Source organism: Plectropomus leopardus, chromosome 6 (assembly GCF_026936395.1).
Source record: "Plectropomus leopardus strain MGB_pleo_1.0 chromosome 6, ASM2693639v1, whole genome shotgun sequence".
In the NCBI taxonomy this organism is placed as follows: Eukaryota; Metazoa; Chordata; class Actinopteri; order Perciformes; family Serranidae; genus Plectropomus; species Plectropomus leopardus.
In genome coordinates, this window is record NC_142181.1 from 22,743,695 (window position 1) to 22,761,208 (window position 17,514).

A 17,514-nucleotide genomic window follows, 5' to 3' on the forward strand; every position below is an offset into this window, starting at 1 on the left:
ACCACTGTTTTGATCGAATCTTTTCTCTGTAGAGGGCGACGAGTGAATCCAGTAGATCAACCCCTCCCATCCCTTTATTGTAAATAGTGACAATGCTTGGTCATTTCACCTGGATGGTTGTCTTCTTTTTTGTTGTTTTTTTTTTTGTCCCATTTCATCGCAGTGGTTGTTGGATTTGCTGAGGCGAGGGTAGAGAGGAGAGTGACTGCACGATTATCATGCCACTTCACAGCCCTGAGAACCATTATAAATGGACTTCTTCCTTAAAAGTGCCCCTTCCTTTCTTTTTCATGTCTTGATCCGTGAGACTGTGAATTACATCTTCTTATAGATGCACTCCAAAATGTTGTTCATGGCAAATACATTTGGATTATTCTAACTCTTTCCCTTACAAATAAAATATACTTGTATTCCAACCTAGCATGCGTGATATGGTCTTGTGCGATTCCACTGGTACAATGTTGCGTCAATATTTGTTGATATGTCATGTAAAGCTTTTGAAAGTACTTCTATACTTACCAGTAAAGGTCTCTCAGACTTTTTGTAGGTGATTATCTGTACGAAATGGGTGAAAAATGCATATATATATTTATGAAAGAAAATGTGGCGCTGTGTGACATGCATATTTGCTGGAAAAGGAAGCAAAATGAACCCCTGTGATGCATGTAACCACTTTTTTTTTTCATTTTTATTAGTTAGTATTTGAGTTCCCCTCCAATGAGATAGCATTGACTAATTAAATGGGTGTCTCATTTTATTTAAAAAAAAAGCATTTTAAAGCATTTTATTCAAATGCTGTCTGGAGGTATCACAGTACCATGGAGGGATATAAAATGAGAGTCCTCCATCAGAACATTCTGAGTATCAAACATGCCTTTTCCTGCATTCTGGTGATTTTTTTAATCCCTCTGAATTTTCTGGATTAATTTATAGTGTAAATGTATTTGATCTTGTCAAAATAAATGTTCTCTGCATCTTTCATTTTTTTTTTTTAAGCAGACAAATGCACATGTTGCTACATACCGCATGAGCCATTTTGAATATTTTGACAGGTATATGTCTGTCTGCATACATGTATATGTCTGTGCAAATAAACAGTTGAGGTTAAAATAAAGATTAAGATGGGTGTGGTCTGAACCAAGGCACAGGAAGCAGGGAAGGGTAATTGCCCTTCCACTTTTTGATCCTGACAGAAGATAATACATAATTATCGCTGGAGTGATCCCATTGTAAGTTGGTCTCTATTTCCTATTTCTGAATTTTTGTCTGTTAGAAATTACACTGTTCTTCACCCTTCATTGACTGTTTTCTTCTTTTGTGTTCACACTGTCAGCTAAATCTTATTGGATTGTACTCAATATTCTCTTGTTTTAGATAAAGAGAGACAAAAGAAAGGGTAGCATAGAAAGAGGCATGAAAGGTGTGAGTGTCAGTCATGGGGTTTGTGCATGCTGCCCATTAGAGGTTGCAGACTACATCCCACCCTCGAGCTGTCGCTGTCATGAAATATCATGCATCACCACTTTTAAATCAGGGTTCTCTTTTCTCTTCACACGCCCCCCGGTTCTGTCGCCATCATAGAAATGATACATTCGGGGATGTGAAGCATTTCATTTCATGAACTGTGAAACAAAAATGTGTGCAGCGTGTCAACATTCATGGTTTCATCAACCATTTTGTAATTAAGGGAATCCAGCTGCCCACACTGACAACCACAATGGAAGAAGATAATTTCCACATGAAATGTAAAATTTGTGCTTCAATATGTATTTTGTTTTCATCTGCTGTATCACATAATAAGTCCATATCTAGCTCTTTTTTTTTTTCTTTTAGTTCAATATTCAGGCTTGACAGACATATCGTTTTGTCTTTGAGCACTTTAAAAAAACAAAAACAAATTAACTATGATCAGCTAAACTTTGTTTGAATGAGGAGTGACACACAGGATTTTGCCCCAGCTGCCAATACTTTCATCTGCGTCATTATTTTGAAATATGCCAGCAAAATCAATATCTCAGCTGGCGGCTCTGAAGGAAACAGCGAGGGATTGAAAATGAGCCAGATTCAGAGAGTATGAAAAGCAGAAAAACAGTGCCAAACAAGAGGCAGAAAGTATTTAAAAAAAACATGCTAAAAGTGTGTTGTGGGTGAAAAATTCAACAGAACCTTTTGAGTAGTGGAGCAGTTGTGAAATCAAAAGGATGCGAGGAAGAAGGGACTATTTCATATGCTGGGTCCCCTCCCCCTACTCCTCTGCTGTGGATGTGCTTCCGCACACCTTGTTTCCATACCCTCAGGGCTACCTGTGATGCATACAAATGATCTCTGACCCTAATGAATCATTTAACCAAGATAAAAAAACCTCAGATGAAAAGCATCATGTTGTGACATTGTATTTTCTTTATCTTCTGGCTTACTCTTGCAATAATATATGCTATTCATTGATAGTGAATGTGTTTAACCGGAGGTCTCATGCAGGGCTACTGATGCTCCATTTTGATGCAGGCTTACCTCCACCTTTTTGCCTCAGCATAATCAGAGGTTGTGAGTGGGAGGTGAAAGACCTTGCATCAGAGAGAAATGATAAGACATCATGAATAGCTACTGGCCAAGGCCTGTAATATCTAAGTTTTTTTTGTTTTTTTTTTTTGCTGCCATATGCCCCTTTCTCAAATTCTCTGCTTTAATACATACTGTATATTCACTATATGTGTATATATAGTATCTGTATATACTATCTGTATATAAACTTCAATATACAGCTGTTGTGGATTACTCACATTACTGTTATCCTTGGGATACAACAACCAGTGGCGAAAGCTAACTATCTAGGTCAGTCTCTTTAAGTAGTTGATTATTGCACTTTATTTTCTTTTATTCTGTAACAGAGTCCTATTTGAGTAGTTTATGTAGTACCGAGTCAGTCCGGATGTCTATCGTGTCAAACAAACACTTACAGCTAATGTACAATTTCTACCAAACATGGCAAGTTTATTGATCACAATGGTTTATGAGAATGCTTGACCAGAATCTGAACCTGTTTAAAAGTGAGAATAAGCAGATGATCGAATCTCTTCCACTCTGCTGCTGCACAGCAGATGCTGTGCTAAGCGGAAAACCTCTGGCACCATTAACAGCTGAAATGGTTGACACTGAATACAATGTTACACTCATTATGATTCATATGCCTGTATATTATTTTCTTTAACATTTTGCCTGCGAGCTCTGGAAATAGAAATGCATTGCAATCCGGTTGGAGGCAATTTTCTGGTATGAATCTTTAATGACAGTATTCTCCAGGAGGATGGAACATGCCGCGGCTGATGAAGTGGACTGACTAAAGGACAATTCGAAAGCCTGCAAATGAAGTCCACAAGTGCCGACGTTGCACTACAAATCAGAAAACCAAATGGCTGAAAGAAAAAGGACACCATCATAAAACAACTTAAATAAATATATAAAGTTGATCGGAAATACCTTTTTTGGAAAAAAAAACAAAAAACAAAACAAAAAACAAAACAAAAAACAAAACAAAAAACAAAACAAAAAACAAAACAAAACTATATTACTGTACTGCATTTGTATATACACAAATGTACACATAAATGTGCATATAAGTAATGGATATAATGTGAAAGAGAATATATGCCTCTGAAAGATGTTCACAGTTTATAAAACTGTTCAAAAACAGTACTGAAATACGATCTATGAAAATGTGATTCCAATCCTGAATATATGCATGTATTTGATAGAAAGTGAGAGGCCCTGGTGGCTCACTGATTGGATGGGCAGTGAACTGAGCAGGCAGCCCCAAAGTGGCTCTGAAATGTACATTCATATGCTGCCTGCTGTAGTAAAATATGCACACTGTCACTCATTTAAATTGCACTAAATGTGCACGAGGCAGGAAACTGCTCTGCATAACTATCCCTTCAATCTAAGCCTTGTCTCTCTCTCCTCCTATTTTCAGCATGGATAGTGCTCTCTCTCTCTCTCTCTCTCTCTCTCTCTCTCATTTGACTGTAGCAACATCAATTGTGTAAATATGATGGACCTTGCACCTGGACGCACATTAATAACACATCACAATTAAAAGAAATATATGCAGAATAAATACATTTGTGTAAAAGAAACATGAATACTTCTGGTAGCTGACATCACAAACCATTACTCTCACACCCTCATCCTTACGGACAAGGCTACTTCTCACACACAAAAATGCACGGCACACACTTGGATGAGTCAGACACATGGGTCAGGTGACCCCTCCCTTCATGGCTGAGTCACCGGTGACGTAGTCTGCAAGAACAGCTTCATATCAGACATGTGACAGAGACCTTAGCCCCTCCTTTTCCATGTCTAAGTGAATTTGTCGCCTGCTGAATCTATTTTAGATACGTGACAGATTGCCATATGGTGAAGGTCTTGCAGATGCTCTGCTTTCTCTCCTACCTTTTCCTTCCTTATTTACCCCAATTCATAACCATCTCTTTTCCTAATTTATCTCTATGTACTCTACAGACAGGTGGTGCATGTGCTCTTGTGATGCTATCTGATAAGGAAGTATAAGAGTAAGCAAACACTATTATGGCAGTCTTAAGCTAAGTTTCTATTTGGGTCATCTGTCAGTTCTATTAGAGCAGTGATCAGAAAGAAGTAAATGTGGAAAGATTAGGAAATTTGTCTTTCATCCTTTGCTGTCAGAGTCGCTCTCCTCCTGAGAGACACCTTCTTGTTATCCTGAATGTCACTCCTCTCTCTCCCCTGCTTGCTTCCTGTAGACCTCATTGAGCAGCTGGATCTCCTCCTGATACCCTGAGCTCTCCTGCGTCTGCCGGCGGCTGTTCTGCCGGTGAGCCTCCACAGTGTCAGGTATAGTGATATTGATGGTCTCCGCCTCCGGGTTGCCGCTGCTGGGGATGAGCAAGGAGTAGGAAGCCGTCTCACCCAGGTCGCAGGAGACAAAGCGGTTCTCCCGTCGTGAGTAACGCAGCGATGGCGAGCGGGCGTGGGTGGAGGACTGGCTGATGTTGGAGATGATGGAGACGCTGTCCATGGCCTCCTCATTGTCGCAGATCTCCAGGACCTCGAGGTGGATCTTGACGTTGGTGTCCCCAACACCAGCTCCGATACCCATCCCCATTCCAATCTCCATACCCATCCCTACGTTACTGACGTTCACGTCTCCAGTCTGGCCTCCTGATGCAGGGTCATCTGCACTGGGCTCATGGCCGACTGATTTGGAGCGATATACCTCCACCTTCGAAGCAGAGGGAGATTTATAATTCATAATTCAAGTCATTCAGTCATTCATACTTCAACAGTATTCGGCCAACATTTTTTTCAGTTTTTTCTGAAAATTAAATATTTTCTTAATCAATAAACCCAGTCTCAACACAGGGATCATTCATGTCCTATCATATTTTGTCCTGGAATTCAGTGTACATTACATAGTGTATGTCTTATTTTACATTATGTTTTATATCAAACAACTTAGCAAACTGGCTTGATTTCTTTAAAAAATATGGGTTGTTTTTTCCCCCTAGCTTTTTAAAAACAAAAACAAAAAAAACCAAAACAAAACAATTTGTTTCGGGGTTAAAAGGTTTAAATATTTGTGAAAGGCATCTGAAAGCAACATAAGAAAAGGAAGATGTTGCACCAGATACCAATAAGATATTTCCAACACCTGTAAATGACTTGCTATTGACAATGTTGAGAATGAAGATGGTTGCTGAAAGATTTGAGTTCGGGCAAAAAGCTTATTTACTTTCTTTTGCTGGGAGTTTGATGACTGATATAGCTGTGTGTTACGTAAGCTAGAGTCAGGGGAGATTAGTTTAGTTTAGCAAAAAGAATGGAGGCAGAGGGAAACAGCTGGTCTGAGTCTATTCAAAGCTCAAAAATCCACCTCTTCAACTCTACAGCACGCAACTCCCTGTTAAATCACAAACTTGTCTTTAGTTTTTGGTTCTGGATTAAGCCTGGCTGTCTGTTTCCTCCTGCTTCCAGTATTTACAACCTGGATACAACCTGGACCCTATTTTACAGTGTTTTTGTGTCTGGGTGACTGGTCAAATATTGAGATGTTGGTGAAGATCCTTAGTCATCATGGTCATGATATTTCTAACTGCTATATTGTAGGCGACCTGACTTGCTTGAGTCTCTCAAAGACAAATTCCCCCTCTGTGGGATTATTAAAGTTTTTTTTTTTTTAATTGATCTTATTTCATATCTAATCCATGAAGTGTCTTCAGTTTGTGGAGTGAAGAATTAAGAGAGCTGCAGAGGCGAAACAGGCTGCAATGTAATCTCTAAGGGATACTGTTGTGCACCAATTTACGTTCATTGAAAGTGCTTGTTTTTTTGTTTTTTTTAAACAATGATAGGCTCAGATTGTTGGTTAATGTGTCTGATAACATTATGGAAAAAAAGACCCTACAGAGAATTTAAATTTTTTTTCTTAACCTTCCACTCATCTGTTTGTTATTGTGACCAACTCTCACTTAAAGCGAAGTGAAATCTCACAAGAGGTGACTCATTGAAGGAAAAACAATGGTGGAAACCTTAGTGAGAGTTAAATAAAGGAGTGCCGGAAAGAGTTTGTTGTGTTGGGAGTACAGAAAGCATAGCTTATTGTTATCTCAAACATTTTTAATGTAATACCTGAATATTTAGCTGATTTCAACAATGTGGAGAAGTCCATGAAATGTCAGAACGAGAGTTCATCTTAAAAGAGACTTTGTTACACATACTAACAAACAGATCTGAGCCCATGAAAGGTAAATGAAAACAGTTTATTTTGTCTAGGGTCTTTTTGTAATGTTTTTAGACACTTAAAGAATAGCTAAAAATGTGAAAAAAGTCTCAAAAATGGACACGCCTGGGAGTGGGGGGGCTAATACATGCCCATTCATCCAATCATGCCACCTCTCAATCCACACCATTCCTCTGCACCCCCCAAGCCAGTTTCAACACTGCAAAAGTGTCTCTCAATGCTGGATCAGTTTAAAAAAATGTTGTCTCTATCAGTTATTCAGACACAAAAATGACAAAATGGGGTGCAGATTAAAAACATACCAAAGTTTCTCCTGGCTCCTGCTTCATGCATACTGGATGCACAGACATGAGTTAGTTAACAATCTTTTAACTCTCAACAAGAAAACATAACCCTACTTGCTGAAAAGTTGACCAATTCCTTTAATGAATTGCGTAAAATTAGGAATTCAACCTTCAAACTTTTTCAAGAGACTGTGCTGAGAGCTATTACCTTCTTGGCATTGTTGGGGGAGATTTTGAGTCCATCACTGCTGACCTCATAGGTAGAAAGAGAGAGAGTCTTGCCTGTTGGGGCTTGCAGAGATACGGTGCCCTGAAAGGCGCAAAGGGGTATGGACAGACCACCTGAGGACCTCTGCAAAGAAAAGAACAAAGTAAAGTTCTGTCAACTGCTATGCTGCACATCATTATTCATAAATTAACTTGGTCTCATTACTTAAAAATAATACCATGCATCTTACTAAATTGCATCTTGGCTTCTCATCATGTTATTGACGAAAAGTTTAAAGTGTGCAAGCTCCTAATGCATCTTGTTCTTTGTTTTACTCAGCCTAATTGAGCTTAGATCGTGTCTATGATGTCAAGGGCAAGAGATGAATGTATTGACCAACCATTTCTATCCTGCAAGTTAATGAGTCTTACAGGTAAGAGACCTGTCAGCAGCGCTCTGCTGGTAAAGGGAAAATCAGGTTGCCAAGCACCAGAGACCTTTTAGACTCACAGCAAAAAGAAGCTATTTAGCCTCCATTAGAATTTTTTATGAGCTAATTTAATCTAAATGATACAATTTCAATGTATAAGGCATTAATCATTTTTTTCAGACATTGCTTATTACTTTGCCATAATTTCTCAATTACAGGGCACATTTATATCATTCAAATTTTTAATCATATTTCATATTTTCCAATCATATTTTCATATTGTTTCAGAGAGATTAATTCACCACACAGTACATCAAAGTGAGCCTCTGTCAACATGACATGTTTGAGAAAATGCATCTTGCTGGCAGGGGGAGGGAAAAGCATCGTGCAGTTCGTGTGGGGAGATGGTGGCAGGTCTCATTAAGCTCTCTAAATTATTTAGATTAGTTCAATTTAATGATCTGATTGTGACTGTGATGCACAATAGAAACAAAGCGGATGTCAATCTCTTCTCCTCCCTGACTCTGTCCATTTTCCTGTCATTGTCTTTGCGTCATTGTTAATGGGCAGAGACACAGAGGGGGAGAGAGAGACTGCCACATTGAGCAGAAAACACATTGTCAAGCAAATCAAATAATGCTCAGAAACCATCAATGTGGGAGGTGCATTGATAGATGTGTGTGTGTGTGTGTGTGTGTGTGTGTGTGTGCATGTGTGTGTTTGTGTACTGGACATGTTTATATGACTTACTTGTTTTATGTAATGTTGCAGTTTTCTAGATTATTTTATATATATATATATATATATATATATATATATATATAGTGTGCTGTATCAGCTCGGCTCTAAAGATGGTCGGAAATTAGCAGTTTGGGCCAGACAGAAATATCTCAATAACTTTGTAACTGATCGCTATGAAATTTCTATTCATGGTCCCCAAAGGATGGATCAGTGGGATTCCCTGACTTCTCCTCTAGCACCGTCATAATGTTGACGCTTCTGTGGTTTGGTGATGTGTTAATAACCACTTAATGGATTTTCATTTTGGAAATGGACATTCATGGTACCCAGAGGATTTCATACAGAAATTTGAGGTCCTACACTCTTAGAAATAAAGGTGCTAACTAGGACCATACAAGGCTCTTCTCCTTGTCCTTCTGAGAACCCTATATGGTTCCAGGTACCCTTTTATAAAGGTTCAACCTGTAAAACTTTCAGAGAGTTCTACCTGGAAACCAACATAAAGGGTTACACCTAGTTCCATTTGTGAAGGTTCCACCCAGAACCACATGTGAGAGGTTCTACAGAAAATCACCCAAGTGGGGGAACATTAGGGGCTTCTAAGAAGAACCCTTCTATATTCCAGTGTTTTTACTATGAAGCCCACCCAGGGGGACTCTAATATGTGGACTTAGAACCCATTGACCTTTCTCCCACTAATCTTAGTTTTGGATTAACAAATTAGTTTGGTACAAGGGAATGACATCTAGTAATCTTAGGACTGTGGCCAATGCAGTCTGGTGTTATCCTCAACACTTATGGTTCACAATCATGTTTTTAGGGGGTAGAGATTTCTTGAAATCAATACTACTACAACATCCCTCACTGTGTAAATGGTGCAGTAGGGTTGGGGGGAAGATATCAATTATGGCAAAACACAAGTAAAATGAATTGACTTTGGAGATTCCAGATATACCTACATTAAAAATACAATTTGAAACATGGGAAAACATTTGAATATTTTAGGGTGAGGACTTAGTCTTACAAGAAACCCCTGAAGCCCTTTCATTATCAAAGGGTTCTTCAGAAAAAAAGGTTCTGGGTAAAACCTGAGCCCTTCAGGAAGCACCCGTATGGAATCCCTATTTCTAAGACTGTGATTACTTTGCTGATCGTCACTCTTTATCTAATGCCACTTAAGTGGTAACATTTGTTGTTAAGATTTAAATGTCTCAACAAGCACTGGACATAATGATATGAGTGCAATTTGGTATGGACAGTCATGTTCCCCTCAGGATGACTTTTAATAATGTTTATGATCCCTTTTTCAACTCGCAACATCATCCAGTCGAAATTGAAATTTGTGACCCAAAATATGCAAAACCAACAACATTCTCACCTGCCTTAGCTGGACTTTGTGTTTAGTGCTAATTACGAAAGGTTAACTTGCTAACACATTGGTCAAAAATGATGATGGGTAAACATTGTAACTGCAAAACATCAGCATGTTAGCATGCTAAATTTAGCATGTACTTTAAAGCACCCCTGTGCTTTACTACATTGTCACTGAGCTAAAGCAATGGCTGTGGGCTCTTTTTGTGCCACATGAATAAAGTATGAATATATACCACCTAGTTAAGTATTACTGTCAGGTATCTGTTATTGGCACCTACAGATCCTGGCATATACCTGCTTCTTGTTGTGTTATTTTGCAATTTTCCTATCCATTTCAAATCTTTTTTTTTCATTCTACCTCATGTAGCCTCTTGGCAAGAGCAACATTTATTTACAGTTTTGGATGTGTTCTCAGAAGGGCAAACGAATTTCAGCTCCCTGCATCTGAATGCACATCAGATCTCTGTTTCCCCTCTGGGAGAGAGCTTGTGAATGCGCCCCCAGCTCTCTGCTTGCTAGCAGAGAGCATAAAGTCACAGAGAGGGTAAATATGTCTTTAAGCTCTAATTCCACCTCTCGCCGTGGATGCTGAGGGCCAGAGGGACTGACAGTAAGGAGGACAGACGCTGGGTAATGACATCTACCCAGCTAACAAGGAACAAAACACAACCAGGAAGCGATAAATCCCAATCCGTTTAGTGTTGGCTTTCAGCAGCCGTTTGCCTTTGCGCGAGGGCTTCATACAGTATATATATTTGTAGGTATATGTCTATGTGATACTTTTTTGTCTTTTATGACTGTGTTTGGTCAACGGGAAGGTTGCTGGATCTGTGTAGCTTAATTTTGTTATTTTTTTGTCTTCACTGTATATGCAGTGCATATATACTGTATACTGCACTTCTATATACTGGCCCCAATCAATAAATAAGGCCTAAGGGAGTACGATATCCAGAGTTTGTCACTAAGAAACTGGGAAGTAGGACATGCAAACACACACACACACACACACACACACACACACACACACACACACACACACACACACACACACACACACTCACATTGGCAGTGAACATCTCAGACTTATACCTGATGCAAAGTGAGTGCCAAAGCCAAACTGTAGATGCATGCTCCATGGATTTTCCACCCTCTGGTGATTTTCAAACCAAAACATTTCAGATTTATAAGTAGAGCAGAGACAGCAAGGAGCAGAGACAGAGATAAAGTATGTGCATGTGTTTGTGTGTGTGTGTGTTCACTGCACATATGTGAATATGTGTTTCCACATCTGCTCACGTCCCAGTTAGCTTAAAAGCAAGCCCATAGAGTCATTGCTCTAAAAGTCATGATTACTATGCTGTTGGTTTCAAAGGTATTGCCAGTGGCTGCTCTGCCGTTTCTCTGGAACAGAGTGAAGCTGGTCTCTCATCTGTGTCTGGTATCTACAATGCCAGGATACATTAATCATCAAGGCTTTAGTGTTTTGTCCTTGTTTAACAATTCAACTGGGTCCAACAAAGCTCATAGAGAATTAAGCTGCTGGTATTACAAGAGCACAAGATGTCAACAAGAAAGAAAGAAATGGATTAAAAATGGATTAGTCAACGATGATTCATGGGCATGCAGCAAACTGTTTTGAGCTGCATTGTTTACATTTAGTAAGCTTTTTTGTATTTTCTGGATAGAGCAACTATTTAATGACTGAGAAAATTATACATTCATGAGCACGACTTTGGGTCTTAGCAGAGAGACAGCACTGCACTGTACATACGAATAGATATAGAGGATGTGTTTAACTGAACTTCAGCTAAAATATGATTGAAAAATTGATTGTCTTTAAAGTTTCATCCAAATTCATACAAAATCACAGCTTTGCAGAAAAAAACATGCACTAACCTTCAGTGGATAAATCTTGTGAATAATGCTCTGAAACTATAAACATTGCACTTTCAATTCCAAAAACTGCAAGGCCTAAATCAATGAATTGAGCTGAGCCTTGAGAGCTGGTCTGATTTTAGAGGGGAGCACTAATGAATGAACATTTGGTTTTGAAAGACAGGCTGACATTTGTAACTGAAATGGTGCGCCGCTGATAGTATCTCGATCAATTGCTCTATTAGTCAGAATCATTGATGCTTAGCACAAACAAAGATATGCAGAGATAAGGCAGAGGAGAGGAGAGAGTCTAAGGGAGACAGGATTTTAACCACTTTATCCAAATAACATGCGCAGCCTCGACTCTGTCAGCTTGATTATAAAAAGGCATATTCAGAGATGCAGAAAAAAAGAAAAAAAAGAAAAGAAAACAACTTCCAAGAGATACAGAGCAGCAAACAGAAAGTCAGACAGGCATTTAGACAGAGACACACTTCGCTAAAGCCTTCTTATGCAAAGACTGCATCTTGTTCCAACAGCTGTGTGTCTCTGTACAGGTGCACTGTAATAAGACATTTAATTTCCCTTTGAGAAAGTGTAAACAGAAAGGGAGACTGAAAACCCATGCAATATGGTCTTGGGACATTAATCACACATAAATGACCATCTCTCAGGTGCATTGCCATATGTTGCATGCTAATGCAGCAGTTGTTTGACTAGTTTAGGAGAGCAATAGAGTGTGGGTGTGTAAAATCAATTAATGCCATCCATAAACCGCAGAATGACAGATACAAATGAGTTAATTTAATGGTTCAACACCAGACTAATAAACTGAAGACTCTGGTGAGTGGTGTACCTGTCTGGGTGTTCTCTCTGATTTACTCCTGCACCACTCCCAGTCCGTCAGCTCAATTTTCCGACACTCTTCGTGCGACAGCCTCCTCTCTGGGCCCTCAAACACAGACGACGTGTCAGGGAGATTGTGATCCTGCTCCCGGTGGTGAGAGGGCAGAGAGGGGATGCAGCGGAAGTCATCATCGTCTCCGTGGTTCTCGTGAGGCAGTGAAGGACAATCAGCCAGTGCCTCTCCTCCACCGGCTACGGCTTCCAACAGGAGGTCTGCATGAGAGGAGCTGTCCACTGGGCAGGTGGTGCTGAAATCAAAATCGTGCCCCAGTCTGGGAAGCCCTCCACTTTCTAGTGCATCAAGCCGGGTATTAGGGAAGTCACAGTTGAAGAGGCTGTGATAGGCTGGCTTCTCAAGGGGTGGACTGTTTTGAGACATGGTGGCATGTGACAACTTGTAGACTCCGCAGCCTTGTTGGAAGGAAAGATTGAACTCAAATCTTCTTTTCAGTACTATGGAAAAAGTAATTGGGGATCATTTGATTACACCTTTAGTACCCTTTGCTCGACATCACAAAGTGTTCATTATGTAGACAAGACACTTGATGTTGGTACATTTCTGTAAGCTCATGGTTTACCTGAGGGCTCCTGTGTTGGATCCCGTTTGCAGTTAATGAAGCAGCCACATGGCATGTGGATCCAGCGCTCAGATAGCACAAATAATGGAGTGACTGCGGGGGCAAGCAGGGTGAGAAAGAAGCTCAGAGTCTCCAGGGATGAGCTGCGTGCATTCACTGCATGGCGCACCAGCACCAAAGTCTGTGAATGAAGGGAAAGGAGAAATTAATTCACTGAGGAGTCACCGGCGATTCAATATGCATGAGGAGGACTGGGTAGGAAATCACATGAATAGAAATAAATTACACAGATCCTTCACCCAAAACGTGCTGTTTTGCTTTTCATTTTCTTTTCTTTTTCCAAACAGGCCTTTGCATAGAATATATGAAAGGAGTGCCCTGTTGTACATTTTTCTGGGTGACTAAATTGAAAATAATTGTAACTATTTCTATAATTTACTGGAAAGTGACTGTATTTATACGACTCAGGCATTGTGGCCCAGCAACAGGTTCAGCACTGTGCTGAAATTGAACTCTACAGCTCTCTGGAAATGGTATATAATAAACAATATGTATCTAAAGATAAATAATAAGATGCATTTAGACTTATTTGTTGATACAGAAGGAACAGAATGTCTTGTTAAGTTGTATTTTTTTTGTATTTCTCTTCTGTGATTTTTTTTTTTGTCATATCCACTGCTTTCACTCATTCTCAGTGTTGCAGGTTTGGCATGCCAATTCTGTTTGCCCATCATTGTCTGCTGGCTGCACAGCATTTATCACCTAAAATTCTTTTTATTTTTCTGTTTGAACAAGAACAAATGTTGGAACAGTGGCACTCACTGTGTGGCAATCATGTAAGGCATTTCACAATGCAACCCAACAAATGCTGCCCTTTAGGTGTTGACTAAAACCTGCCAAATACTGTTCTCAAGGCCTTTCGAAAATGATAATCTACTGGGACATTGGCGAAAGTATCTAAATGCTATCAGAACTTTTAAAGATAAGAGATTATTATGAACTGACTAAAATTGTGTTATGAAAATTGTCTCGGGGACATTCAAGGTTTTTCAATGGGTCTCCAACGAAAAGAAGGAATTATTTAATCTTTTTTTCATCATGGGGAAGAATTTTAATAGAATAATACACCACATTTACCACATTTTGTCACATAGGTCAACATTATACACTCATACAGCTCATACAGATGCATAGACTAAATTGCGGATTTGTTTGGTATTAAAGTGTTTGGCAGTCTTGTGTTACATTATAGGCCCATACAAAACTTTTATTTGGCTTTTAAGCACATTTGGTGCTTAAGGTTTTATGTCAACATTGAAATGTAGGGTTTGGGGATCCTGTGGTAGACATTTTTTAACATCAAACACTTGATTTCCTGCATTCTGTGCACCAATCTGTGCCATTCTGCATCAGTTTATGGTGTAAATGGCTTTAATTTTGTCAAATTAAAAGTCCTCAGCTACTTTCATGCTTTTATTGGGGGAGACAAATGCACGTGTGCTTGTTTGACATCTTGCTCTTAAACAGCTAACTCCTTCATTATTCTTTTGGGTAGATTGTATATTATTGGCTAACCCAAAGAACTTAGTTCTGCTCATCTTCCACATGAAGAACTTAAATTGCCAAAAGTAACCCAGAAAAAGATGGGTGAATTTAACTTGAGCATAGGTTCAAGTAAAAGTGATTTTATTTAAAGATTCAGCCTTGGAAAATTATGTTTCTTGCAACATTGGAGAAGTTATTCAATTATAATGAAACTATTCCACTTGTTTGGATTGTAGTTTCATTAATTTTCTGCAGTCTGTGCCAAAGGGAGCAAACCTTTCCAATTAAATAACACTTAAAAATCTGGAAACATGTACACATGAAGTACACAGCTGCTAGATGTTTAGTAAGAAATAAAAAATATATATATAATTTGAAGCCTACATGATTTGACAGGACATTATTTAAGTTGTTATGCAGTTGCCTTTGGCCTCAACTGCTGTTTGCTTTCATCGCACTGCTTACCATCATTGGCATCCATAAAATAACTCGAACCACCGCCAGGATCATGGAGAAGCGCTTTTGTGCAAACACAGCTGGTGTGTCCCCCACAGCAGCTGTCCTCTGCCCGCTGACAGACACAGGGGACAGACCGCTGTCGTCTTTGTCCCTGAGCTCCGTCCCGCAGGAACTTGGACTCAGCTCGTTGTAGACACCGAAACTTTTGTTGAGGATGTCCCGGGAAAAGGACGGAAGATCACAGAGGGGCGCGGAGCCGCTCAGTCCCCTCGCCATCTCCAGGTAGCTGGGGTACAGTAAAGTCCTCTGAGGCTCTCTGGAGCACAGCAGCTGGTAGGTGAGGGGGATAAAGAAAAATAACAACCCGCAGAAACACATGGAATATAAAGAGAAAAGCAGCACGATGTAAAAGCCGTCGCTCTCCGGGAAACACCCGAGAGAGGCTGGCGTAAAGCTGCCCCATCCGCACAAAGGTAACACACTCACGGCAAGGCTGACCGCCCACACACCGGCGATGGCCCACATCACTTTGAGTGGCCGGCGGACAGATTGAAGCACTCCAAATCTCTTGGTGACATAAAAAGTGTAGGCTGCTATAAGGCAAGCCTTCATATTGCTAGAAACACCCTGGAACACGTACAGAAGTCCGGATAAAGTGCACAGGCTGCCCGACCCTCCACCTCCATCTATCTCCCACTGTAGGAGCATGAACAGGGAGAGAGGGACCACACTGAGGAGGTCGTCCACAGACATGGAAGCCACGATGAGACACAGGGAGGTTTTTCTCCTCATCCGGAGCAGAGAGAGCAGCGAATACACACCTCCGACAAAGGTAGCAGCTGCGATAATTACGCACAAGCCGAAAAGCAGCAGGCGGATTTGCTTCTCCACCTCCGAGGGGTCTGTCTTCTCGTAGGTGGCCGTGGAAAGGTAGCTCTGGTTGGGCGCCGGGTAGCTTAGGTGCGTCGTGGACATTTTCAGCGATAAACTTCTCGTTCTGTTTGGGCACTTTAAATTACTCAAATCGGACTCATTATCTTAAAGTTTACCGCGTTGCAAAGATGTGAGCACAACCTCGCATCTCTAAAAAATATTACACAATAGAGATAATGAGAGAAAAATTGGGCAACATCCTGCTACAATCCAGCTGGGAACGCACGCGTTATCAAAGCTTTCCGGTGCCTTGGATGTGGAGTCTCCGGGTACAGTGCTGGCAGGCACTTGTGGTCAGCGTTCAAACCGCGCAACCAGGGCACCTCTCGTTTCCAGCTGCCGATTACGCGCTGTCGTCATCATCGTTTCCTCTCACGGTAGTCATTTGGGGTTGGGCCAAATGCTGTTTACTACTAACTTGTCTCTGTTGAATTGGTCCGATGCGTCAGGCTGCGTTTTCATTTTTGGCTTGGCTCGACCCCCTCCTCAGGTCATGCCTTACACTAACACCCCTCGCCTAGTTCTTCCACTGTCTCCCCCCGCCTCTCCCTCCCAGTGAGGGACATTTAACCACAACTGAATACATGAGCAAAAAGGACCTTTAATCGACTCTGTCATGCCAATGCAGCTTTGTATTTGTGAATAAAAGGCCCATCACTTTGTGGTTAATCCCATTTGGAGACCAAACTAACCATCTACACAGACATACATGTCTACGTGAGCCAGTATTTTATTTTATTTTTTCAGCAGATTGGCTTTCATTGTTCCCTTGTGAAAACCTTCTTTGCCTAATGGAGTCCGGGGACTGAGTGCCAGGGCTAAAATAATAAGAGAAACACAAATATGATAGGGTTTGAGTCTGAGCTAATCGACCATGTAGGCTGGATGCTCTCAAAACTAGATTGAAAACAGAGTAAGGTCAGTTTACAGTAAATGCATGCATGTCTGTTTGTATTTAACCCTGTATGTTATACCAGTGCCAGTGGAACAGCCCTAATCAGGTGGGAGGGCAGAGGACATGTTCAAGGCAAAAGTGTTATTTAAAAGTTATTCTTGCTTGACACATCAAAGTGAACACTGTGTTAAAGGAAAACACACTGAGCTTGTTTGCCACCAGAGGCGTGCATTTTAAAGGTCCAGCATGTAGAATATAGGGGGATATATTGGCAGAAATAGGACATAATATAATATTATAGAATAGAATATGTATGTTTTCTTAAGTGTATAATCACATCTGCAGCAAGCCAAATAGTGTAGGAGAACCAGACTTTTTTTTTTTTTTTAAGTGAAATTGCTCTAGTTAGTGTTTTTTTTACTGGTTTTGATCACTGGTTCCATTCGTTTTGAGAGACCTTGGTGGATAAGTCAGCTCCCAGAAAAAATCTCCTGAACAGTAAACAGTG

General features: G+C 40.3%; 1 protein-coding gene across 1 annotated transcript; it reads right to left on the bottom strand.

Moving 5' to 3' along the window:
• Positions 1-2,735: 2,735 nt before the first annotated feature.
• On the bottom strand, positions 2,736-16,524 carry LOC121943439 (putative G protein-coupled receptor 149). Its single transcript, XM_088079010.1, has 5 exons — positions 15,185-16,524; positions 13,175-13,355; positions 12,547-13,049; positions 7,271-7,414; positions 2,736-5,260 (listed from the first exon to the last, which is right to left on the bottom strand). Exons 1-5 carry the CDS (start codon positions 16,151-16,153, stop codon positions 4,748-4,750), a joined length of 2,310 nt encoding a protein of 769 aa, XP_087935136.1. The 5' UTR covers positions 16,154-16,524; the 3' UTR covers positions 2,736-4,747.
• Between the last annotated feature and the right edge of the window lie 990 nt (positions 16,525-17,514).

What these genes read in the sequence shown, in the direction of transcription:
- LOC121943439 (XM_088079010.1), bottom strand. Translation starts at nt 16,153, where the DNA reads ATGTCCACGACGCACCTAAGCTACCCGGCGCCCAACCAGAGCTACCTT. An exon ending in TCCAACACAGGAGCCCTCAG is followed by an intron (nt 13,050 to 13,174) that starts GTAAACCATGAG and finishes CTTTTTCCATAG; the next exon opens with TACTGAAAAGAAGATTTGAG. An exon ending in CAGAGAGAACACCCAGACAG is followed by an intron (nt 7,415 to 12,546) that starts GTACACCACTCA and finishes TTTTCTTTGCAG; the next exon opens with AGGTCCTCAGGTGGTCTGTC.